At 44.6% G+C, this 26,412-nt stretch overlaps 1 protein-coding gene across 1 annotated transcript; it reads left to right on the top strand.

Annotated features, from left to right (window-relative positions):
- The first annotated feature begins 2,022 nt into the window (after positions 1-2,022).
- LOC135401057 (trafficking protein particle complex subunit 10-like) lies at positions 2,023-17,729 on the top strand. Its single transcript, XM_064633193.1, has 22 exons — positions 2,023-2,233; positions 2,345-2,426; positions 2,757-2,895; positions 2,964-3,163; positions 4,354-4,549; positions 5,377-5,488; positions 6,969-7,219; positions 9,026-9,172; positions 10,353-10,464; positions 10,612-10,688; positions 11,476-11,567; positions 11,692-11,942; positions 12,639-12,841; positions 12,924-13,229; positions 13,941-14,082; positions 14,162-14,277; positions 14,750-14,988; positions 15,053-15,176; positions 15,305-15,463; positions 15,597-15,774; positions 16,545-16,679; positions 17,458-17,729. The coding sequence occupies exons 1-22, from the start codon at positions 2,209-2,211 to the stop codon at positions 17,601-17,603; spliced, it is 3,432 nt and encodes a 1,143-aa protein (XP_064489263.1). The 5' UTR covers positions 2,023-2,208; the 3' UTR covers positions 17,604-17,729.
- The last annotated feature ends 8,683 nt before the right edge of the window (positions 17,730-26,412 follow it).

Here is a 26,412-nt window from a genome sequence, read left to right as displayed (position 1 = left end):
CTTGTGTGTCTGGTTCTGCTTGCACAATGACCTCTTGTCGCTAATGTTTAAACCATGCAGGAAGGCAAACTGCAGAGCTCTTTAGTTACCCTTTAATCAGAACCCTGCTAGTGCACCTGTAGAGTTCATGGCATAGAATTCAAGGAAGTTATGCCGGATAAGTGTAAAGGATGGCTACCGTTGATTTGAACCTGCATTCAAAGTTCTACCCCGAGGGTGCGATAGAGACGTACAAAACTGGTGCTGAGAATACCGAAACTCATCCAGTCAGAATAGCAGGCATCCCAGTCAATGCATGTGCCTGTAGGTCCAGTGAGAGAACCTCAAGTGAGGTCACGTGCTCTTGAGAACCTACAGTAATAATGATAATGGCAATAATTTGTGGCTTTATGTCATGAGACGGCTATGATCGTGAATGATGCCACAGTGGTTGCCAAGCGGATTGGTTTTGCCCAGCTGAAGGTTCTGTAATGTGTGCCAAAATCTTCTACGCCCCTCGCAGAACATTTCAAGTAGCATTTATCTTGCCTTCAAGTTATTTGTACAACCTTGAGATCAGTATGACCAGATCATCACACACTCCACCAAGTGACCAGATCCTTCCCCTGCCAAATGTTTGGCAACTCCTCCCTAACTTTCCTGTGCACCCCCCCCCCCTCCCCCCTATAGGGGGATCTCTGTTCCAGCTTCAGACGCCTGTCGATAACTATGCATAAAGCTAGTGGTTCTCAACCTTTTTTTGCTCTGGTATGACCGATTAGAAGCAACGTCCACAGCCCTCAGCTTGACGCACAACCTTGCTCGACGGTTTCTATCTTACCAACCGTAACATGTAAAAAACAATGGAACCGTGTCCGGAGTAGAAAGCTATGTTCCTGCAGTAGTAACGGCAAGTCAGTCTGTGCACAAAACTGTTTGAGGGAGATACTCAACACGTTTTTCACACAATGCACACCAGGTGCACTAACTCGGGAAGTGTTTCTCTCAAACAGTTTAGTGCAAGCAGTGCTTGAATAAACAGGTGGTGATGATGGAACTGCTTGCTGCAGTCGGTCACGCTTAGGCGGGCAACATCACGACTATCACAGAAGCGGGGGGCGGATGTGCGTCCTGGGATGACAACATAGGAAACTGTGCCGACATCTGCCTGAGGGACCCAGATTGCACAGCCAGTGCACGAATTTGAACCCGGTCAGGTCACCTCCCAGACTCGGGGCATGGAATGCTATCATCGTACTGCATGTAGCCACGGGTGGGAGCTGGAACACAAGGCCTGCTCTCCACTGGACATGACAGACATTGGGATTCCCACGAATCATAGTCACAGCCATGCCAGCCATGCTTTCGGCGGCATAGTGGTGGTGGTGAAAGGGCTCGCCGTTGTGGACCTCACATAGGTCGGCAAAGTCACGACTGACGCCCCGGGGTGAATGTCCGTCCTAGGCCGACTTCTAAAGGAACTGTGCTGACATATGTCTGAAGTCGTCTGAGAAATACGCAGGAAAAACCCCAGACAGCACAGCCGGCACCGGGATTTGAACCCGGGCCACAGCCAACACCACCCCGAGAAGGCCTGCTCACTCGTCGGCCAATCGTCGACCAAGAGTCAGCCAATCGGGATCGTGTTTTCAATTTTCAATGGCCGTAGCCAATGACGAACGTGCTTTCAGCGGTCGTAGCCATGTCCGCGTAAAGAAGGAGAGAGAGGAGGTAATAAGCAGGCCACACCAGCCACACAGCCCGTAGTCATACAGACAAGCCGCCATCAGCTAGCAGCAGTCATGGAGGCTCTCTACCTCTATACTCTCTACCTTCAGCTATTCAGCTCCTTCAGCAGCGTGGAATGTGGTAGCTTTTTTTTTTTTTTTCGTAGCCACATACTTTTTCCACAACAACAGGATTTCCGCTGACGTCGTACTGCAAGTCATTTCTTGAGTCAGCAGCCGTACAATAAATAAACAAACAAGTGGTGATTGTGGTCACGTGACTCTTGCTCAGGTGGCTAGTTCGCTAGTTGCTCCCCCTGGCGCCTACCTTATTTTGGAAGTACCGCCCACTTGATCTGCTGTGTGCATGTGGGTTTCTGTTCTAAAAATTGTCAGCTTCATGCGAACAGTTACCCAAGATATCGCGATACGCATAGATAATCGAGGAAGGTGTCATCTGGAGAAACTCTTAACTGGACATGGTTAACCTGTGCCGGTTACGATGGACTCGAAGCCGATTGCTACTTGTGAGTTGTCTGAGCAGCATTTGAGGACTGCACGTTTGCTTACGGTGTGACAGCTCTCTTTGACGTCTGTTTTTCGGTTGTTGTCGTCATGCTGCAGTGTTTCTGTTGCAGACGAGGGCAATTCGAAACTGTTCCAGTCATTGGAGCCACTTCTAGTCGAAGGATTACCAAAAGAGCCTGTAGAATGGAAAAGGTGAATTCCTTTCGTGCAAAGCATAGCTTTCTGTTTTGTGGGATGTTATACTTTTAATGTACTGGAGTTCATTTCGTTCCTACATAACTAGTGACACAGAAGACAATATCCTTTACACTGCAGTGCATGTGCTAAATCGCGCTGTCATCGGTATGTTTGCTGCATGCCAAGCGCTTGTGATTTCCTAAATAACCAGTTTTTTTTTTTTTACTGGGTCTTCGCACATCTACATCATACAGGGATAGGTGCCTAAAAGTAATCAACAAAAGGGGCGCACTATGCGCTAGACGCAATATAAACCTACTAGACAGATGATACTTTTCACTGCAGATCGTACGGCCGTGGACCCAAGGTCGTTCACGTCGAGGCCACCTTTGTAAAGTTCGACGAAAACAACTTGCCGAAAGACGAATGCGAACTGCACTTGTTGGACCAGCCGTATCTACACACCTATTGGACAGACTGCACCGTATGTTTGTTTGGAAAACCATTTGTTTGATATTAGGGCAGTAACACATTGCACTTGTTTTTAATCAGGATGCGGAACTATATCGTACACAAGTGAAAGATGACATAATTGCTTGGATGGCAAAGCTAAAAGCAGCCCATGTTTATGATTGGATGTTAGTGGCTGTGGAGCATGCAGATAATCGCCGTGGCAATAAGACCAAGCTTCTTCCCCGGACTACTGTTTTTGATCGCATGAAAGCTGATTTTCCCAGTAAAACTATAGAGAGGTAAGGAGTTTTACTGCACCACAACCTTGCCCCTCCGTAATCATGGAACGTATGAGCAGATGCTGACAAATGTGCTATCAGTGAAGTTGCAACGATAAAATGATATAAAGCAAGCGAGCTGGTGGCAGATATCCATAACGAAAACCCGAGACTAGGGAACAATAAACAAAAAAGGACTCGCACAAACACAACTGTGACTCGTTGGGACTTGTGTTTGTGTGCGTCCTTTTTTATTTTCCCCTTGTCTCGGGTTTTCGTTATTGCATTTGTTGTTAGTTTGCTCTCTCAACTTTATAAGGTTATATAAGGGGGCCGTGAACAGTTGCTCAAATGTTTTACAGCTAAGCTTACTGCATCCTTGGAAAAGCTGCTGACATTACTATGGTGTCACACTTGCCTAATTTTAATGAGTGCACAGTCACTCCTGCTTGTGCGTGTGTGCCTACAGAGCTCTTGCCGGGCCTTAATTATGTGTTCTTGTGTTCTTATTTGCCTCTGTCCTTTTCCTCAACCAAGCAATTTGGGCTCTTACATATCATACTCCCCACACATTTCATGTACAAGTACTCCAAGTACTTTTGTACCTTAGTGCCTTTGCTGTATAGCACTTTGTGCTGTGCTAACCATACAAATAATGCCCAGTAGTACTTAAGTAAACTTTAGAAAACTCAGGTAAACTATAGTACAATTTTGAGGTGCTTTGGTCGTATCACTGGTCTCATAAGATACAAGTAAAAAGCAATATTTAATGCAACTCCAATTTCATAAATACTATATGTCTGTCGAAAAAATACTGGAACAGAAAAGGCCGCTCAAAAATTGCAACATGGGGTCTACTGCAGTCAGTACAAACACTTTTTGGGACCAGATCTTCAACTTGTCGACATCCCACAGCAAACGTAAGATGCATCACTTACCCCGTGATTCACCACAGGCTCGCGGAGGCATTTATTTAAGTAAGGTTAAGATTAAGATTACATTGACATGCCACCATGTGACATTTGGAAACAAACTGGAGATAGTTGAAAAAAAAAGACAACGCTTGTCACGTGCGAGTTCAAGGTCTGGTTCCTGGCACGTATCTAGAACGCCTTTGTTCGTACTTGAAAATTTTAGATGCAACATCTCATTAACGAATGTAAAGTATTTACAAGAAAATACAAATTAAAAAGATTTTTATTGGGGATAAGGTGCGTCAGCCTGCTAGACCCTCTACGAAGTGATACCCGAGCGGTAGAGTCATGGCAGACACTGTTGGTGCGCCTGAGGCAGGCTTTGCTCCACGCCTGCAGTCGTCACATGACACGGCACGAAGACAGGGTGCGCGCACAACGAGAGCGCCGCACCCAACCCCAGTGGAGCTTCATTGATTTTTTTTCCCTCCAGGTGGGTATTCTCCAACTTATCGTGTACCACCAGTTACTGGTAGAGATAGAAAGTAGCTAAACTAGAAGGCATGTTAACGAGTAACCCAGATAAAGAGGAGGAGGACAGTAGTGAATACTGATGCCATATTTGCCATAAGCTACCTATCAGCTCCTGTCCTGGTTGTCCCGTATTGTCCCCCATTTTCTTCTGCGCTGCCATGCCACTGTTTGATCATAACCAACTCACCCACTTCAGTGTTCTTAAAGACTTCTTATTGTTCTTATTGACAATACCATTTATCCTGGAAGGACAGCGATTTCACCTGTGTAATTGCCAGACTTTGCACACTGCTTGGGTGTGGCAGAACAAACACTGCTTTCACCCGCATTATCACCACAGTCACATTGGTCATGCCTTATGTATTGGATTATAACTTTGAAATCCAGTTGAACTAAAGCAAATTAAAAAATTTATATAGATTGGGCGAGAATCTCGATAAATATTGCAGAAAATAGAAGCAATGAATGCAGTTGTCTCCACCGCAATGACCACCTTATGAATTTGTGTAAACATGCATACATGATGTGCCAACCATATTATAGGAAACACTGTCTGGACATACACAAACCAATGCTGTATTGGCAGCATCAGAACAAGTCAGACTGCACAAATGAAAAATTTTGTTCTTATGCAATTGCTGCGCGAATGAGCTCTGGGGAGAAATAAAATATGAAAAAAAGGAAAAGTGTGCATGGGAATGGCATACTGTTTTTCTACGGTAGCTGTCATATGTACTTTACGGTGTCCCACTTTGTTTATTTCTGCTTGCGTAAACTTTTATGCAGGAAGAGCTAGCCTTCATGTTGGAGATGCTGGGTCTTTACGACGAAGCACTGGTGCAATATGACGAACTGGATGCGCTCTTCACACAGTTTGTAATCAACTCTGCTAGTGGAGGTATAATTGTTTGTGCTGTTATCTCATGCTTAGAAATTCACTGACTGGAGGAGGGTTGCGTACTTAGTACTTAGTTTCTTTTTTGGGGGGGGGGTTCCGGCATTTTTGGAAAGCAGTTTTTGTAGGCAGGGCTTCTAATACAGTCGGTCTTGTTTATAATGTCCCAACTTCCAGGCTGAACAAGTCTAATAGATTTTGCCGTGTTGTTTTTGCCAGTCTGTTGTTCCCTTCACTTTTTGCTAGGGCTGTGTAAATCTTCAGATGTTTCTCATGAAGGGGATACTAAAATATATATGTATGGATAACTGGGTACAGATGGATGCGAAACAGATATAGACTACAAGTAATGAAGAGACTTGGGAAGCCATATAAGGATTAAAAACAGTTGCTACTTTTATTACATTAACAATTAGGGGGAGGTACTAGAAATAGATTTACAGTTCCTGTTGAAGGCAGTGCTGACTGCCAAAATGTCGACCCCTAACTGTAACTGTAAATCTAGTTCAGGTACCTCCTCCTAATTGTTAATGTAATAAAAGCAGCAACTGTTTTTAATCCTTATACGGCTTCCCAAGTCTCTTCATTACTTGTAGTACATAATATATATATATATATATATATATATAAGGAAAAAAATTAGCAGGAGCTCTTTGGCTCCACGTATAGCATATGTTTGTAATTACAAACAAACACTGTAAACTACAAATATCCATATGCACATATCACGTCAATGTGCTCTGTATCTGTGTGCATGCTGCTCATCTTATTCGCTTCGTGTTCACTTCGGTTACGTAACTATTTGTTTCATGTTCACATTAGTTTTAGAATTGCTATATGCACAGGCCTAGTTTTTGCACATAGCAATAAAGAGAACTTCTTCACGGTATGGCAAAAGATGAGTCCTGCTGCATCTTTGCTGCTGCTAAGTGGGCAGTGCAGTTATAAAATTATATTGTAGAAAATAATTTTGTAGAATGAAGAGGCAAAGCCTTGCTGTGTCTCTCTATAACAACAGCAAGCTACACAGCAGTGCTTTGGGAACTTGTATAAATATGGTGCTTTTGTGTGGTAGACCACGACAACTAAAAAAAAAACTAACTTGGCAAAGTGCCAATTCAGATACCCATACGAGCACTGGAGAATACAAGGTACAGCACTTCATTTAGCATGACCGTTCCTCATCTTGTGTTCATCTAAAGTGCGAGAAGCACTTTCCTTTTTTTTTTTTTTTGAAATCCGGAAGTCTGTTGTTGCACTCGATATCAACCGATATCACCCTGTTTTACGGCTCCCGAAACAAAACCTAATTTCAACCCCCCTGATTTGCAAGAAACATAATTTTTGCGTCATTCATAACACCCGATTACGGAGCTCGTCGTGTCTGTCGTTCTCTGTAATGAGATTTCTACAGCGTTGTCAGACTGAAATTTTGTGCGAAAACAGCAGTAGATTGCTTAGCAGAATGTTGTATGTTTTATAGATATGCCCGAATGGCTGTACGAGTTTGCGAGCGTTGGTTGCAGTGAGTGGCCTGGGCTATGTCTCAAGAGAGGAATAAAGAATGGAACAGCTGTAAGAAGACTGGCCCAGGGGGCCTCTCTGCTGGAGCTGCGCAATTACCTCTTCTCACGCCAATGTTCCCTGCTGCTGCTACTGTGCCGTCCATGGGAAATGGCTCATCGCACTGTTTCATTTCTACACAACACTGTACAGGAACTGAAGATTCTGGAAGTGAGATTGAATTTTTCTTTTATTTCTTTTCGATAAAATAACGGTTACGAAGCACCTCAGCTTTGCGTAGAGCCTTATATTGTCAAGACAGCCGGAGCATTAAGGCGGACTCACTTCTTAAGAAAGTCTATGGGGAATTTTTGTTCGCATAAACCTCACGAAATTTCTACACGAAACAGGTACAGATGTGTTTCCCTCGAGTTTATCTAGGGAATGACATATTTTTGAAGGCCTGATGCGATCCACTGATTTTTGGCGAATTGAAGTTTGTCAAATTTTCAATACATGGGAGTCTTTGGGAGACGCAACAAAATCGCTTCTCTCGGCCCACCCGCCCGCGATATTTGGGCCAACGTGATGTCATTCCCTACAGTAGCAGTAGGTGAATTGATTGCAATCAACAAATTTGACAAGCTTACTGCGGTTTTCCAGATCCCTGCGGCTTACTGCGATTAGATTACTTCCTTAAAGTGCGAGAGGAAAGCAAAGCGAAGAAAACAATTTCGCGACGGTGCAGCCAACTCTCTCCGGAAGCGAACGTTGACTACACCGCACGAATCCGCCTTAAGCATGAATAGAGCCTTAAGTTTTAGGGTTTAACCCGATTCTTCCCCGAACTTGCACCCCGAATTGAAGGTTGACTCTTTAGGGTGAAACCCGATTTTTACCCAGCAAATCACCCTCACTGAGATTTCTGTAGGATAGCACACTAACTTGTTTGGCAGCAAATGCAGTTACATCACCATTTTTACCAAACTAGTTCAGTTAGTTTGAGTAACTGAGCCCGATATCACCCTGAATTTAGTGTACTGGAACTTATTCCACCTGAATTTGCATGAATTTAGAGCACATGTTTATTTACCCGATTTTTACTCCCCGAATTTAGAAAAAAATATTTCCCGAAAACTTCAGGCTCTAAGCATGAATAACTGGACATTATAAATGTAGCTTCTTCGCGAGGCGCTCAGGTCATTTTTTAAAGGGGTCGGGACACTTTCATACGTGTGGTTCATTACATCATGGACGCATTGTACTGCATGCCAGAATACTGAGGAAAAAAGAATTATTCTTCGACGTGTCGTACTTATAGCGTAGTATAATATATAATATAGTATGTATAATAATATATATATATAATTATAGTATACGAGATACAAGCCCTCCAGCACACTCCCAAGCGAAGCGCGGACGTCACAGAGTTCAGAGCTGTGCCAATACCCATTGGCAGCCGTAAGCACGTGACTTCTCGTGCGCGGCCTCACTGGCGGCGGCGAGGGCTGTGATGTCAGAGCCGCATCAGTTTCGGTACTCGTGGTGCCCATTTTTATTTATTTATTTATTTACTCAAATATACTGCAGCCTCAACGTGAGGCTAGAGCGAGCTGAGATTTTCTCCGCTTCTATTACCCTCTCCACTGTGAAACTTTCACTGCAGGTTCATATCAGTGCAAAGAACAGTCTCTTACGTTTATCTGAGATAACCTTGGGTGACTTGTCGCAACCCCTTTAATATTAGCATGGTTTGGATGTCATATGTGTTGGGGTTAAACCTGGTAAAACCCGTTTCTAGCTCTTGAACTTTCAGATTCTCTGCTAATTTTGCTTTGATAAGGAGCAAATTCAAAAATATTTGGCGTGGCAGGCCAGTTGATTTGAGTTAAGTGCTTTGTCGTAATTTGTCTTTTTGGACACGCTTATGGTCCCCGTTTCTTCCTAGTGGTAGACCCGTTTAAAGGCAACACCGGTGCTACCACTGCACTTTTGATGTGAAGCAGCCAAGATAAATGCCTGCACGTCATACTGCAGGTGTCCATGGTGCCTGGCTCTGTTGCCTGTTGGGTGTTTCTGAGCTGTCTGGAGGTGCTTTCAACATGTGAGAGATTCAACGACTCGACCCAGGTGGAAGCATACTCGCTGTACACTGCTGGACTCTGGTCTTATGCTAGGGAGAAGGTAGGACACCCTCTTTCACGCTGCTGCCGGCAGCTGCTTTCTTTGTTAGAGTGTCCCTTTCATAGTAGTCATGATGTCCAGTGAGGTAATTATAAACATGTGTTCTCAATGAAATAGTACGGTCGATTTGATAAGTGCAAAGAACTTAGAGGTCGTGGAATCTTTGAAAACACAAATATGATGTGTACATCCCAGTGAACTCACAAGTTGGGTTCTAAGGTGAAGATCTTCTCCACCTTCATCCACATGTTTAGTCACGTCTGCGTCGTATTATTCGATGACATTTTTGAAACTCCTAGAGCTGTGCGAATATTCGAAATTTTGAACAGGAAACGAATATCTGAAGCTATTTGCAACCTATTTCCAGTAGTCTAAATTTTCGAATATTTTACTAATAATACTGAAGTGAGGTATGTATTGCTATTTCCAATCCTAAAGTCGGCTTCCCCGTATTATCTCCAAGAGTAAGGTGAAGCCCACTTCACGTTACTGCCATTTTTGTGTGTGTGTGTGGCTTTATTCTGCAAGTCTGCTTCGCCGCATAACAGTGGAGCGTTAGGTGAAGCCTGCTGTACACTGTTCACAATATTCTGTCACCAAAGTCTACAGATTTTGTGAGCTCATGGTGAACACCGTACTCTGAGCATTGCAGGTTCCAGTAAACATACTCCCAACTTTTAGAGTTATGTTCAGTAACAGATGGAAATATGTGCAGTTTGTAAAAAAAAAGTACAGAAAATTCACAATGTAAACACTGAAATGAGGAGATGCACACAAAGCAGGCTGCATGGAACATGTTGACTAACTCTCAATGCAGGTCATCCCACTAATGCAGTCTACCATACACAACACAGAGGGACCCCTCCCTCACGATATGTTATGCTGAATAAAAGGCTCACATGGTTGGAGCAGAAATTCATCATCTAATAGAAAGAAATCATCTAGTGAGCTCAAGACCACAAAATATTTCACCACGAGCTATTCGAAAGTATTTGAATTGGGCCTTTTCTGAGTTATTGGAATTCGGTTCGCAGTGTAAGTAGTGAAATATTCGTTAACCATTCACAAGAAAAATTTTGCTATTCACACAGCTCTAGTAAATAGGCATTGTCACTTAGGCATTTTTCCACAGTCAACGCCGTGATCCAGTTGTCTAAGGGTCTGTATGATACTTTTGCAGTTAAAGGAGCTGGGAGAACTGTGCTACCTGATGCCCAATCAGACAGCAGGATCTGAACAACTGCACATGGTTGTAAATCTATTGTCTGGAATGGGCGAAGATCCATACTCAGGTTAGCTTACGTCCACTGAAAAATCTATCATGCATGCCAGGTGCCATGTGTTACTGAAAATAACGAATATGGGCAGTGACAAAGTCATGGTATTGCAGTGCCTCCTCTAATGACAAGGCACCTATTCAGAGTATCTCCCTTTCATAGATCCCAAGACCCTGACTCCCCATGCTAGGCTGAGGGAAGCATTGTCTTCTAAAGAATCCTTCCTGAAACACTATCTGGTAAAACAGAAATTTTCAGGTCTTAAGTTCGAGCTGAAGGTGCATAAAGCCTGAAGTTTTTGGGAAATATTTTTTTCTAAATTTGGGGGGTAAAAATCGGGTATATGAACATGTGCTCTAAATTCATACGAATTCGGCTGAAAAAACTTCCAGTATGTTCGTAATTCCAGTAAATTCAGGGCGAAATCGGGCTCAGTTACTCAAACTGACCGTACTGGTTTGGTACAAACGGTGATGCAACTGCATTTCCTGTCAAACAAGTTAGTGCGCATTCCCACAGACAAGGGCAGTTTGCCGGGTAAAAATTGGGTTTCACCCTAAAGAGGCAACCTTCGATTCGGGGAAGAATAGGGATAAACCCTAAAACTTCAGGCTCTAAATATAAATAGAGCCTGAAGTTTTAGGGTTTTACCCGATTCTTCCCCAAATTTGCACCCCGAATTGAAGGTTGCCTCTTTAGGGTGAAACCCGATTTTTACCTGGCAAATTGCCCTCACTGGGATGTCTGTAGGAATGCATTAATTTACTTGTTTGGCAGAAAAATTCAGTTACATCACCATTTGTTCCATACCGCTACTGATTTCACCCCGAATTTAGCATACTAGAAGTTTTTTCACCCGAATTCATATGAATTTAGTGCACACGTTTATTTACCCAATTTTTACCCCCCAAATTTAGAAAAAAATATTTCCCGAAAACTTCAGGCTCTAAATATAAACAAGTGCATGCTGCATGTAACAGTATACTTCACAGTTCACTTTGTGAACAACACTGGAAATAATTGCAGGATCTTTCCGAACACACCATGATCACCTTCAAGCATATCGGTCGCATGCGCTCTGCTAGGCTGGTAGGGAAGGATTTAGCTGATCTGTACATGTAAGTGTCCAAATATACGTGCATTCCAACTACCACATTTTCCGGTGCACGGAAAATGTGGCGAGTCACACTTGGCGAACGTGCTAACGATGCAGCATCACGCTCTGCATTACATTTGCTGCAGCCAAATGGGTGAACATCGAAAAGCTGTGCCCTTCCTCTTGGACCTGTTGCGTACCTACACGGACGAAAGCTGGACGTACTTGGCCCTGTTGATGCAGAAAGAAGTGGCATGCTGCTATCTCGCAACGCAAGACTGGCCCCGGTTTGTGCGGACAAGCATCCAACTCTCAGCTCAAGCAGCTCTGGCGCATGATCAGCGAATTCAGCACTTTGAACAGGCTCGAGATAAGATGTCAGCCCTGCAGGATGCAGGTACTAGTACACAAGATAAGATAACCGAGAGGATGGCGGCTAGCTATTAAAGAATCGTTAGTGCAAGAAAACCTTGAGCTTGAGGACGCGTAAAAGGCGAACACACACGAAGGCCTTCGGGTGTGTGTCTGTCTTTTACGGGTCCTCAAGCCCACTGTTGCACTATACTTAGAGCCTGAAGTTTTCTGGAAATATTTTTTTCTAAATTCGGGGAGTAAAAATTGGGTAGATAAACACGTGCTCTGAATTCGTGCAAATGCGGGTGGAAAAAACTTCCAGTACGCTAAATTCGGGGAGAAATCTGGCTCAGCTGCTCAAACTAACTGAACGTCTCAGTGAGGGCAATTTGCCGGGCGAAAATCTGGTTTCACCCTAAAGAGGCAACCTTCAATTTCGGGGGTGTAAATTCGGGGAAGAATCGGGTTAAACCGTAAAACTTCAGGCTCTAACTATACTCAGACCTTTGTGTTTACGGTCTTTATGCTTTTTTTGAAAATAGGGAGGCAAAAATTGGGTTTTACTTGAGGCGCTGTAAAATAGGGTAAAAACAGATTTTTGGGACAAAAAAAGAAAAAACAGCTTCTCGCATTTTAGATGAACACGTAATATTAAGCAGCCACGGTGACTGTCGTGTGCTTAGCTTTCTCCAGTGCCTGTATTTGTTTATTTTTAATTTATGTTTTACTTTTCGTCAAGGTGGCACACCAATTACTATGGATGCCAATGACATCCTGGTGATAACCGACGCCTGGTTGGTGCCACCAAAAGAAGGGTCCCAGTGTTGGATAGCCGGGGGTGAAGTAGAGGCCGTCCTAATGGTTACTAGCCACATCCCTGTTCCTGTACAGTGTAAGAAAGTAGTCATCTCAGTCTCACGGGACGATATGGGGTCAAAAACGGCAAGTGCTGCTTCCTTCTCTTCTGATCAGAAGCAGGTTTTTTTCGCTGCAAAAAATAGCGTAACCTTTCCCGTTGATGCAGACGGCATCTCAGTGTCCGCCGGAAAGCCCAGTAGCAGTCTGGGGTGTGCCAAAGGGCGGTCAGCGAGTACCTCTGGCCCCCCAAATGTCTGTGATGGAAGATGTGCAGAAGCATGACGGCAGCACTGCCATTGCTCTTGTCTGCAAGAATGTGAGCGCCGTATTGGCGAGGCCAGACGGCATACACTTCTCTCGCTTTCCTGGGGAGCCAGCGGGTGCCCCTCTCGCCGAAGTGTCGCCGCTCGACTTCATTTCCGCGGACGTCGAAGTTGTCCCAGGAGTGAACAAAATTTCTGTTAAGCAGAGGGTGAGAGTTCTGATTGCATGGTGCTTTGTGTACAGGGTTAGTCTAGCACACTTTACACATTTAGATCCCTTCGTAAATAGAGAAGACAGGGTTTATCCAACCCTAAACTTTGCACACTGGTAGCCGTTTAAGTTTTGTCTGAATTTTTTGTGAGCGTTATGGTCCTGTAGAAGAAAAATTAAAAATCGAGCAAAATCTCACTCTATGCATTTTCCTATGGTCCATCTCATTCAAAAGCTGCCATTTTTTCCTGTGTGTGCTTCATTTCACTGCACACAGGTGGTACCAGCATACAGAACGAGACTGGAACAAGAGGATTGGTGCATAAGCTGAGAATGGGCATGTCACATCGTTGTAGGCAGCACTGCCTGTATGAAGTGATGTGAATGTCAACGTGAAGCAGACACAAGAAAAAGTGGCAGTGTTTGCGTGGTATAGGCCATTGAAAATGCATGGGGCGAGATTTGGCTTGATTTTTAATTTCCTTTCTAGATGACTTACAAAAAATTCACATAGAACTTCAGACAAATGGGTATCGGTATCCAAAGCTTGGCGTGGGCCAAACCCCTTTTTCTATTTTTACAATGTTATCGAAATGTGTAATGTTTGCTAGACTAACGCTGTAGATTCTGATGTAATGTCTCAAATGTATTGTGTGATTTGAATTAGAAGTTTGTCTTGCAGATTATTATAGATTAATATGTATTTCAGGTTCAGCAATCTGGAAGCTACGCCTTACTACAAGCATATTTGCAATGGGAGGATGTACAATTTATCCAATGCTGTTTGCCACCGCAGCTGAGTTTCACCGTTATTATGGAAAGCCCAAGCCTTCAGCTACATTGGCCACAGGGTGTGTTCTTTTCCTTCATTTTTTAAACATTTCTGTGATGTAGTGAGCATCCTTTGCATCTGAATTTACCAATATGCAGCTGAACTGCTCGCTGGTGTGAAGCAAAAAGTGGGGCTTGCTGTAAAGAGTGGAAGTTGTACTATTGCTGAAGGCAAAAAAGTGATCATAAAGGCATCAAGAGGCTTACTTATCAAGGTTTGTCTTCTGCATACGCCTTCACAAAATTGTGTTGAGTATTTTGTTTCTACTTCTTCACATATGTCTGAATGTGACGTACCTCGCTTGGTACCTCGTACAGTGACATGATATGGTGACCTCCTGCTAAGACGGGCTTTATAGACAATGTAATTGCTATCCTGTAAAAATTCAGAGCATAGATGTGTTCATGGAATAGACAACATTTCCTTGAGTCTGCGGAGGGTAATAAATATAGGGACAGAGACACGAGCGAAGTTTATACGGAACATTCAAGTTAGCATTCTTGGGTAATTGTTAGGAAATACATGTTGTAGCTAAAGATATGATAAACTAAGAGTTGAAATTATGACAAATACGAGAAAGCATTGCACATCCATTCGCACGTTGTGCATGCGATGTCTAAGGCCTTACTGCTCCGATGCTGTTGCATGAAGCTTAATGCCATTGTGTATGGATACAATTCTCGCAGAGTACCGACAAGTTTGCAGAAGATGCCGTTATCATTTTGCCTACTCTTGAAGCCTTCAAGTCTACCATATTTGACCTGGTGGTAATGGCTCCGTTAGGACAGCAGCGAGATTCTCGAGCGCTAGAGTACAATGTTACTGTGACTCTGTCAAATGACAGCAGTACTATTGTGCAAAGTGTACAACTGCACTTCCTGCCACCATTCACGAGCAGTCACAGGGTACACACCTGCAGCACCAGGTAAGTCCGTGAGCCGGTGTACCAGTGCAACAGCCTAAACATGTGCTGCGGACATCCTTTGCAGAAAGTATATTCAGGTAGTACTCCAAGGCTTGACTTCTCAACTGTTCACGGTTGGTAATGCCAGCCTCGTGGCGCACGAAAACAATGTTTTCCTGAAGCCTCTCAATTCAACGTCACAGCTCCTGGTAAGATAATTCTTCTGTATCTGTCCAGATACGAAATATTCAGTTCAGTACCATACAGAAACGGAGAATTCCCACTAAGCCATCGTATTAATCTTGTATTTTCCCGACATTTTGCTTGTTCTCTTCAGAGGGTTAACACGGAACAGGCAGCCTATTTCCTGTGGGAAATGCTTGATGCAAATGGAGAGCCAATTCGGCTTACCTTTTCGGTGCTCTATTCTTACGGCTCGGGAGAAGACCTGGTAGAGAAAACCTACAATTATGACTTTAGGATCGAAAACTACAAGGTAATGTGGCCTTCCGACGTGAATCTTATTTCGGGCAAATCCGATTCGGTCTAACCTGCCTTGTCCTGTGGCTCTTTATGTACCTCTTTCAAAGTTGGCAGAAGTTACAGGACATCTCTTTCGCTCTTTGTAGACGTTATATGCAGTGAAGGTACGAGTGGAGCCATCCAAAGGTTCAGAATTCTGCCGCGCTGAATGTGCGTGCAATATGCACATTAGCATCGCCCAGCTGAACCCGAGTGACAAGAATGCACTCATGTACGAAGTGGTACCAGACCCTGCCATCTGGGCTGTGTGTGGCCGAACTGCTGGTGAGTGCCCAGAAATATGAAAATCCATAGGCATTTGCAGCATTTGTGCTAAACAAAGCATTGTGGTTGAATTTCCGTGCATTTTGAGCTAATCGACTCTTCTGTGATGGTGATGAAACTCCCCATTCATCATCTCGCAATAAAGTTGTTGTTGTTGTTTGACTCTTCTGTAAAGAATCTTGGCCTTCGTGCATGCTTACTGATTTATTGTGCATGTACGTAGTATATCTGAACTGTTGGTCACAGTGTGGGACGCAGCTGTGGGCCATGCTTTTTCAAACTAGGTGAATAACCTGAAGCCTCTTAGCAAGGTCAGACAATACAAAAAATCATATGTAAACATCAAATATAAGATATAAATACATACAAATATTTAAAAATAAACTACTGGTATTTGTACGTTAAATATGATGTATTTAAATACTGCCTATCCTCGAACTCTGCTTATGTAGTTGTGGTAGTGAGCTCATTACTGTCTTACTGTGTAATTTATTTAAGGTCTATGGTATAACATATACATCATTAATATCTTTCCATTATCCCTTGAAATGCTAACTGATGAAAGTTAGATTCGAAGCAACATATCGTATAGACTACTGTAGAAAACTACAAACATATTTCCTCTGTGCAGTATTGTTATTACCTGCATTTATTATTGATATACTCAGCAGCTCAACGGGTCATTCTGAGTATGAAGTGCTCCTTCAGGGTTTGGCATACTATGAAACATGCAGTTGCATTAATTGAGTCTGTACCTTTTATTATCACAGGAGTGGTAAACGTCTCCCAAGAACAAGAGCACACAGTCACCCTTGAGGTGAAGCCACTCATCAGGGGATTTTTACCGCTACCTACTGTTAGGCTGTCCAAGTACATTCCGTCGCAAAGCCCTGGATCTAGAAGTTGTAAGTTGTTCATTTGGGAAGTGATTCAACAGGGGTCACAATGGCTAGAGGAGAATTCACTGGTCATTACACCTCCTGTATGTGAAAGTTTGCCATAGAAGCTTAGCAACTTTGTGACACAAATCAGAGTATAACTGTGTTTAGAACAAGGCACACAAGTTTAAAATTGAATGCAGGGCTATGACTCTTCAGCAATTGCATCCTTTCAGTGACTAATTTGGTGTGGTTTTTGGTCATGTAATGGGCACTTCTCGATAGGAGATATGAATATGATTCATCAAAATGGTAATGACAAAAGGTGGAAGATAGTACGTGAGCAGTAACAAAGCTGTCTACGAAGTTGTAATTTCGGATATAGTGTGGCATATAGCATTGAAGAACACTCAAATAAAGCTTGTTTTTACGTTTTGTTCACAATTTAACAATATGACATTATAGATCCCTGCAGACAGGAGCCTTGGCTACTGTGCTCTCTCTGCGTGCTGTCATCTCCTAAAAACACAAAAGCCCCGTGCAAACTCAAATAACGTCAGAGTTCTACTGTGCTTTATAGTGAACATAAAAGCTAAAAGTTTGATTGATAAACGATTATGATTGTTTTAAAGCAAATCAATGTGATTGTACCTCTGGAGGGGAACTTTTGGTGCATACGGTCATCATTAAATAAAGTTGTTATGTCGAGCTTTTGTGCATAACAAACATGAAGACAAGACTAAACAATATTCATATGAATCTCTCCTGAAATATGGATACAAATGGAACATTCGTTTATTTCCAGCTTCCGATGGATCGGGCGCTACCTCGGCCAAGCTGGAACCTTTCCTACAAGGTCAGGTGTATAACTGGAGCCGTGCAATGCAAGTTCATGTGCTTGCTCCAGTTACTGCCTCAGCAGGTGCACCAGTCACACTCGAAGCATCCTGATGTTGCAGTTTGGTTGCAAATGTGCAAGTTGAAGCCAGAAATGAACTTCCGACACATGTGCAGTTGTTGCTTATGTCAGTGTAATGTAAAGATTGTACATAAAAAAAAAATAGATTTAACGATTGACATCATTGCGTTTGTGTTGCTATACGTGAGGAACGGCAAGAGCTTGCATTGTTGTTTGTTGTTAGAGGGATGTGTGTTTCAGCTTCAGTTTAGTGAATAATGAACGGATGACAGAACTTGATAAAGTGAGCCTGCCCATACTGCAAGACATTGTGAATGATACGGGGAGTGCAACTACTTTATGTTTGTGGTTTTTGCGAGTATACAAACAGAGACGAAGTAAAAGGAGCATGTGATACTTTGGAGTCGTCCTCAAAGTACTATGCAGTGCAATTCCGTTAATTCGAACTTTCGGATATTTCGAACTTGTGCTTGGGTCCCAACCACGTAGGAAAGACAGGAGGTGAAACTTCATTCTCACCAGGAGGATTAACCAGGAAACAGGAGGATTAAAGTCACGGGATTGGGGAAAGTACCGCCATCCCCTGATCTTTACCGCCACGTACCGTACCTTTACCGCCGTAGCATACCAACGTACCAACATGGGCCCCATCCTGCGGCCACCATTGTTGCTCTTAAGGTCGAGAAAAGTCACGTGATGGCTGCCGCTTAGCGGTCATTGGCTGCTCCGTAAGTTCTCCGTTGCCGCCCTCCCTTCCTCTGCTCCGCGGCTTGGCATGCCCGCCTATTTCCGTGCCGCGTTGTCTCATCACAGCCAGCAGAGTGGTCTTGTTTCTCGCTGATTGCGGAAAACAAAGCGCGCCACGCAGCTCACACGCGGATATGTGTTGTACATGAAACAGTTATACACGTTTCTCACTAGATTTCTATCTGTTGAGCACGGTGAAAGCTGCCGTAAAGCTCGAAAAGTGCAAGGTTTCCTTATACGTTTCTGCGTGAAAGCGCAATGGGAAGTAAAATAAGAACTAGGAACACCAGCGCTGCACCATCTGTCGCGAGGCGTCGGAAACTGCATTTTTTCCGTCTCCAAATTTGACTATATCCGCGTTAAAAGCCATTCCACGTTTAAAAAATTCCGAAACACGCACGTGCGTTATAATATCCTTTCCCCGAATTTTGATATGCAAAGGAGCCGAAACCCAAAACGCGCGCGGTACTCTCTACGACGGAGGCTTATCTAGGCCGGAAAACGGGTTATTTGGCCAGCTGAGCGGCACCTGCTCCAATCATGTCCCTCGCTCCAAATCACGTGGCCCACTGACGTGCATGAGCGGTCGCCGCGGTTTCGGTTTCGGCTCATTTACATATCAAAATTCGGGGATGGAAATCTTAGCCCACGTGTGTGTTTCAGGATTTGTCACTTTCACATATTGTCGACGTGTGTCTGAAGCTGAAATGACAAAGGCCTCCTGTAGAGGAGGCGCACGGGACGGTAAGGAAGGGAGCGCCTACGACTGTTTGTCTCCGTGCAAGGGAGAGAGTAAAGTTTGGAGAAACCACGTGACGAGGTGTCTGTCCACTCACAAGGAAGCAATAAAGGGAAAGGGTATTCTTAGACCGCCATGAGTCAGAAGAAAACACGTGCGCCACACCCTTGAAATGTTGCCACATTATTTGACAAAGGGACCAATGAGGTCGCTCCACGGGCGAGGGAGAGAGGGAACTGGTAAGCTGCGCAAACAGCTGACTTACGTCCGTAGCGTATTCCACCCGCGGGGAGATCCGCGCTTTTCTGTGACAAAAACAGAAGACACGGTCATTGCACTTATACTCTTTTTCTCTCTCTCTCACGGCAGGTGTAGTTTTGGTTCGAATAGTGTATACGAACTCTCTCTATGTCACCCTCTAGTTCCCAGTAGATCCGTAACCGGTGAGGTCCGGTAGCGTCGTAATCACGGTAAGCTGGCGACATTGGAATCACACAGATGCGCAGCGCGAAGGTAACACACAATAGTCGATTTCAGGAAATCCCAGTGCTCCTTGCGCACGGGTTGCATCCTGGGAAATTATTGTCATGAGGAAGGGATAACTGTCCTTCACGTTTCGTTTTCGCTGACCTTGACACCTCGTGGACTATGGGCCGAGAGAGGAGAAATCGAAACAGTTTGGAGACCTCCTCCTTCTTTCTGATAAGCAATTCCCACAGTTCACAGCGACGCTAAGCTCTCTGGGATTTTCTGAAGTCGTCTATTTCATGAGACAAGCACTTCGTTTTCCACCCACTAAAGATTCTGAGTTGGTTGGTTGAGTTTGGTTGTTTGGTTGAGTTCCCCCCCCCCCCCCCCCCCATAGACAGTATTTTTCTTCAAGCACATTATCCCCTGGGGAATTGTAATGCTCGCTAGCTACACTCTAGCTTCGAAATTATCAAATATACACGCAGCGTACCATCTTTGGCTCAATATTGAGTGGATAATATAGTCAACATTGTTCCACTACTGGACCGGTGTTATCGATATCGATATTGTGCTGGTTGGCTCCCACGCAGCACAACATCTTGGCGCAACTGTGTATTGTATCTTTGCCCTATATTGGTCCAGTATCGGACTAGTGTTGCCCGTATCGGGCCAATATACTGTGCTGTTCATCCCTTGCTGGGAGTGTCGAGTAATTATCGGACCGCCAGGAATCATCAGGACGCTGAATGAGGTTGCGTTTCTGACTCAAACAACAACAACAACTTTATTGCGAAATGATGGATTGGGAATTTCATCGCCAGGGGGCGATACTCTGCCCCATTGCTGGTGGTGATGCGGGGAATGAAATTTTCATGTGCCACAAATTTTCTTGTGTGCCGCTTGAAATAGTTTAAAATAGAGAGTATAGAGAGAGCGCCGAAAGAAGCTACCCAACCGAAGCAGCACAACACCTCGGTCTAATATTGGATGCATATATTGGCAATACTGGTCCAACATATTGGACGAGCCAATATTGGGCAAAGTTGTTATTCTGCTTGGAACGACATATATCCTTCTATGGTGTTTTTTATTTATTTATTTCGTGTTAGCGCCGCGAAGCAACGGTGGCTATGAGCGGCGTACAGACGTGGACAGATGGAGAGAGGACAGCAGGAAGGAGTGGGGGACAGGGGGGTTAGTATGCGTCCTAGGCAGACTTCAGGGGAACTGTGCCAACGTTCGTCTGGAAAGTCTTCGGAAAACCCAGGGAAAACCTTAGACAGCACAGCCGGTGGTAGGATTCGAACCCACCACCTCCCAGTGGCCATGCCGCTGGTCTTCTGTGGTGACAGAAACGGTGTTAGATTTGTTGTTCATTCGCGCTGAAACATATGTTCAACAGCGCTATCCATTTCTCACTTTCAGCGTCCAATCTACCAAGTATCTTGACGTGTCGTCTGCCAGTTAGACTCATTCGTACACGACTATGTCGCATGTTGGTTGCGTGAGTGCTTCCAATATTGGGACCACACAATGCATGAAACGCAGAGTTCAGCATTGATACCGTCATCCTATGACACCTTTGGCGCTCACGCGCGTCTTTCCTCCATGTGAGGTCGTTATTATATAACTGCATTTCCGGTATGTAACTATGGCTGTGTATACTGTGAATGACAAACGAGACCATCTCCTACGGCCATCTTTATTGTTAAAAAAACAATAGCATATGGATCGATCCCACGTGTGAGGACGCATATTCGTTCCGGACCTCTGCACAATGTGCGCTCCTCGAAGGGCAGCGAACAAAAGACGTTGAAAGAATTGCTAAAACCGCAGCGACACAAAAGCGTTCAGTTCTGAATGCAATCGTTTGCTCTTGAACGCGTCGGGTCATCGCAGACTCGCTGCCATGAAGATTAATATCGTCGATAGCGTTGAACGCAAGAAAGTGACGCTATGCGTTAGGCCCGTGCACGCTCCTCGAAACTGAAACTACGTAAGGTAAAGGACGATGTTTAAAATCCACGCGATACAAAAGGCATATGTAATTGAAAATTTAGACTATTTGAATAGAACGCTAGCTATTCTCGAAGTCTGTGGCTGCAAGTAAAAGGAGCTAAAGCTAAATAAATAATGTATTAAATAATTCGTTCTACAGGTGACTTACAGAGCGAGGGCTTTGTTCCGCGCACCTTTGAAAAATTCTTCTCCTCGTGGAAAGAGCGCATCGCAGAAAGAGAGGACGTGGTGACGTATGCTCCTCCTATCACCTGACTACAGTACGTGTAGTGACGTACAGCGGCACATCTCAAGCATGTATAAACGTCGCGTGAGCTGCGAAGAAAATCCGTCCAATCCGTCAGAATCGTGTTGGGTGTCTGCGGCTGATTTATAAGATTGTTTTTTGTAAATTCGATTGCACCGCTAGAACGAACGCACCGCAGAGCGAAAAATATTGCCTGGTGACACCTGGTTGACAGCTTGACAGTTGAGGCAGGATTTCGAGCGAGGTACTTCTGATCGCGCTATGCAATAAGCCCAGGGAACCAGAACGCAGGTTCAAGCAAGGAACCAGATGCCGAGGATGTCCTGTCAAGCAGGGACTGTACATACTCTAACGCGCTCGCAAACTTGATATACATTCAACAGGCAGGGATCGTATACGACTTTTAGTCGTACTCAGCCACGGATTCAGAAGACGGTATATTCTCTGTTCACATGATCAACAATTGGATTGAAATAGTACATCCTAAATGATGCTCAAAAACTTTTAACCAGGCATTTGGCAATTCTCTTGTTCTTCTCTATCATAGATACCGGAGGCATGGAAACACTCGGAAATACCACCCCTTCGCAATATACATCTTACGATAAAAAAATTAATTGGAAGAAAAATCTTGCTGAGCGTTCTCCCCTCGCCCATTGCTTTCTGACCATGACTCCATGAGTAATGCACAGCGCGTGAACTTAATACTGATTTTGTACTGCAACTCCTAATCGTTACTTGCGCTGCGACAGCGTAAATTGACCCGCGTATAAGGAGCAAATCGCGCTGGGACGCTTCCCACCCTAGAATTAAGTGGCCTTGCACGGAGGGATCGCCTTTCAAGTGACCCTCTTACACGCCTGTGACTAAGCCGTCCCAAATCCCGGGTAGACGGCAATGCGTACGCAAATTTGCTTATTTATTTGGGCTACCTTCAGGGCATTACAAGTCTGAAAAAGGAAGAAAAGGAGATTAGAAAGCGTATATATGCACGACGCGGGCACCAATATTATTGCACGACAATATACATGGTACGGTGGACCCCCCGCTTACACGGACTTCCGGATCCGGATCCTGCGCGCCATCCGGAAGGGGAACCACATGGACGGATTCCAGTCAGTGAAATTTGCCGTACTTTATCGGGGGTTCACTTTCCCGGGTTCGGAGGAAAATTTCGAGGAACTTTCCGCTGAAAATACCCAGCAATCTTCTTCACTTATCCGCTTTGGAGGTGAGAGATGCGTTGTATAACCTATATTGGTTTTTGGCCATGCGGACTTCGTGTCAGCGGAAGCGTTGAGGGGATCGAAATTAGCGTGGAAAGCGACTGCAGTGTGCAGGACCAAGAACGAGAACACAACACTTGGGTTGACTATTCGCATCGGATAGACTGACCGTTGAAAACCCCGGTGAAAACCCAGTCAAAGACCTTGCTGAGCTACGCTCCCTAATGCAAAAACTGAACTCGAAATCTCTGGGCGACTCTACCGTTGTGCAGTATGAATCAGCATGATGACTCTGAACCTTCAATCAGGGGACGAAAAAATTCTCTTAGGTTCCATCACTGAAAGCCATCAACTCTGAAATGCGGCATTGAAGAACTGCTTCGGCAATTTTTGGACAAAGGAATAATGGTGGTCAGGCAAATGCCACGGGCAAGTTCAAGGAGCCCAGAATAATAGATGCCTTGACGACGAGCAGCTTCCGAACAACCAGAAGCCTGATGGCATGTCTTGGCTTCTCTGCCCTCACGTTTTGTTGATCTGGATCCCTCGCTGGCCGGAAATTTTCGCTGGAAACGACCAGTGTTGGATGAACGGTGGCCGACTGTATACACCTTGGACTCGATCGCGCAGTGAATTTCTCAATAGAACAGCCTGAGTAACTGAAGAGCAAAGACCGCGGCACTGTTCCATTAGTGTTAACTTATTGTACAATTTCCCAGCATCTCAGTGTCTGCCACTGTGTAGCCTTCTGCGGAAATAATTGAGCTTGTCAATTGGGATGACGTGTGCAGCACTTCAGTGTTCCCGCGGCTGTTGTGGCCTCTCAGAGCTCTCGCTGCAACTCTTTGCTACCTTGTGTTCAAGATGTTGAAGCAGTGGGTCTAATAATACAGCACAACACAATTGCTTCACATTTGTTCACCATGATATACTGCGGAAAAGGACAAAGATCAATGGAAGCTTGTACATTCGCTTGTTTTTGGTTTGAGCAGGATTAGGACCAATATTTACAATACCACGCACAAAATGCCAGTGGTTTGCAAATGCCCATGGCCTGCACCTTACAGGGCGCAAAAAGAAAAGCTATGTGCAACAGACAACCAGAAGGACTGAAACTGTGTTAGGAAGGACTCTGAAGGAAGTAATTAACACAGCTCATGATCCTTCGATATTCCTAAATACAGTGAAAAGTAAGTAATCCAACGGTTCCGCTGGTGCCCACAGTATGCTGTTTAGGCAACGGCACGGATTGCACTTGACGTATTCCTGTGCAAATGGCTCACTTGGTACGCACAAACGTGATTCATCACTAGTGGTTGTGTCCCCTTCAAGTGTTGTGTATGGTCGAAACTATCCGTATGGCACTGCACGAATGATTTCAAAACTAAAAAGAAAAGCACAAAAAAAAAAAAAAGAAGAAGAGAGAGTGTGAGGATCGAGGAGTAGAAATTACAAAGGATTACAAGCCCTGATGGCACACGTACGTATTCGCACGAAGTATACCAGTGCCGCGCGCAATCCTGGTGCGCAAGAGAGCTTTCGATCTCGCGGTTCAGTAAAGCTTCTTCCTTCAGCTACCAGTATGTGACGTCACGTCATCCGTCCAGTAGTGAAGCGCGCACTCTGTTTTCTTCTTTCTTTCCGTTTGCGGTTGTATTTGGCGCTGCGCGTTCCGCGTCCGACGCTGAGCAGCCGGCCGGTCGCTTTGCTCCCTCACTGCAGCAGACGATCCTCGGCAACCAATAAAAATACTCGGATAATCTGACGTCACAACACAGCCAGAAGGAGCTGGGAGAGTTCGCTGCCGCCGCGCGTACGCTGTTGTGTAAGCTCAATTTGCTCAGGAAATGAGCACTTCCGAACAAAAGTATATTGCGCGACAGTTCCTGCAGATGGTATATGTCCGTATCATGCGGCAAAAGAATGTGTTCGAGGTGCCTTCCACGCTCTTTTAATGGAACTCTTCATGCCTATGTGGTACGAGTACTACTCTTCCCCCGAAGGTGTGCGTGCCTTCTCGCTCCCATAAACTTGGAGCACATCACGCATTTGACGAAGTTGAAGTGACACATAATGCGCGGATCCATTGCAGCCGCCTACGTAACACCGCTTCCTGAAGGAGCTCAGCTGCATGGATGCACATGTGGCATCCATAAGTGGTCGATTGCTTCGCTTGTGTAGCTCGAGGAAGTGGGTGACAGCGAGGGCGCGGTCGACTGACCGACCTCCCTTCTGGATGGGAAGCTTACGAAAGGAACACACGATGACGATGCGCTTCTGTCTCGACTACAGCAGTGGACTTAGGATTTCGCGTGAAAGAAACAAGCAGTTGTTGGGGTGGAGGGTATAGATATATTTGTTGTGTCGGTGGGTTATGGAAGAATGGAGACAGACAATTGAAAAAATAGGGTATTTCCACCCTTTATTGTGCGTTCTGGCGATGCTTGGTGTGGTTCATAGAAATGGTGTGGCGGGAGGTTCGACTTGGAAGTGTGTCATAACCGTCGTTATGGAAGTGCATGACAGGGGTGGGCAGTAATAGTAATACTTTGCGTTATTATACTTTTGTTGCTGTAATTCTTGTATTTGTATTATAACACTCATTCTCTCAATGCATTTTTCCTTGTATTATAGTACGAAACTTTAAGTATTACGTGTAGTATTACCTGAGCGGTCCTAAGCCCCATCTGTGCGGAGCGTCACCGGTGCACTTTTTCACTTATTTTCTTGTGTCCGCGTCCCGCAAACGTTTAGTCACAAGCAAGGCACCTACTATACGCCTAAATAAAATGTGATTGGAGAACGACTGCATTAAGTAGTACGTAAGTTGTGCATATTACTTCTTTTTCTGTCTTGATAATCCGCGAGTTCAGTATCGTACAGTTCAGTAACGTAATGTTGGGGTTGACATTTGCTGTCTTCAACCCAGAGAGCCGGGAAATGCTAAAAGATAGACTCGGTCACGGCATATCAACCGGCTCCTCAATACACGGGCGGGAAGCACCCACTTGTATAGGCTGAGCAATTCAAGCCAGCAATAATCCAATGAAAATTTAAAAAGTGAACTATTTCATATGTACAGACAGGTGCAGGAATCAAGACATTAAATAAAGTCGCCATCCTATCGATACCCAATCATCGCAAAACGCCTACTAACGATAAAGTAGGTGAAGTAGGCGCATTCACTCCGGATGTTCTGAATACCCAAACGTGTGCTAAAGCAGATGCCAGAGCACTGGCTAAGGACATTGCAGCTGCATGGACAGATTCAACAACTGCTGAAGAACCCACGGTGGAGAGACCATCGCCTTCAGGGTCTCGATGGCGATAGGAAATACACGGGACATAAATTCATGAAAGGAAAGCCGCCATCCATCAGCATTCCCGGATTC

The sequence above is a fragment of the Ornithodoros turicata genome, chromosome 7, assembly GCF_037126465.1.
Source record: "Ornithodoros turicata isolate Travis chromosome 7, ASM3712646v1, whole genome shotgun sequence".
Lineage (NCBI taxonomy): Eukaryota > Metazoa > Arthropoda > Arachnida > Ixodida > Argasidae > Ornithodoros > Ornithodoros turicata.
This window is presented reverse-complemented; position numbering and strand designations above follow the sequence as displayed.

What these genes read in the sequence shown, in the direction of transcription:
- LOC135401057 (XM_064633193.1), top strand. Translation starts at nt 2,209, where the DNA reads ATGGACTCGAAGCCGATTGCTACTT. An exon ending in TTGATTTTTTTTCCCTCCAG is followed by an intron (nt 4,550 to 5,376) that starts GTGGGTATTCTC and finishes ACTTTTATGCAG; the next exon opens with GAAGAGCTAGCCTTCATGTT. An exon ending in ACGATATGGGGTCAAAAACG is followed by an intron (nt 12,842 to 12,923) that starts GCAAGTGCTGCT and finishes CCGTTGATGCAG; the next exon opens with ACGGCATCTCAGTGTCCGCC.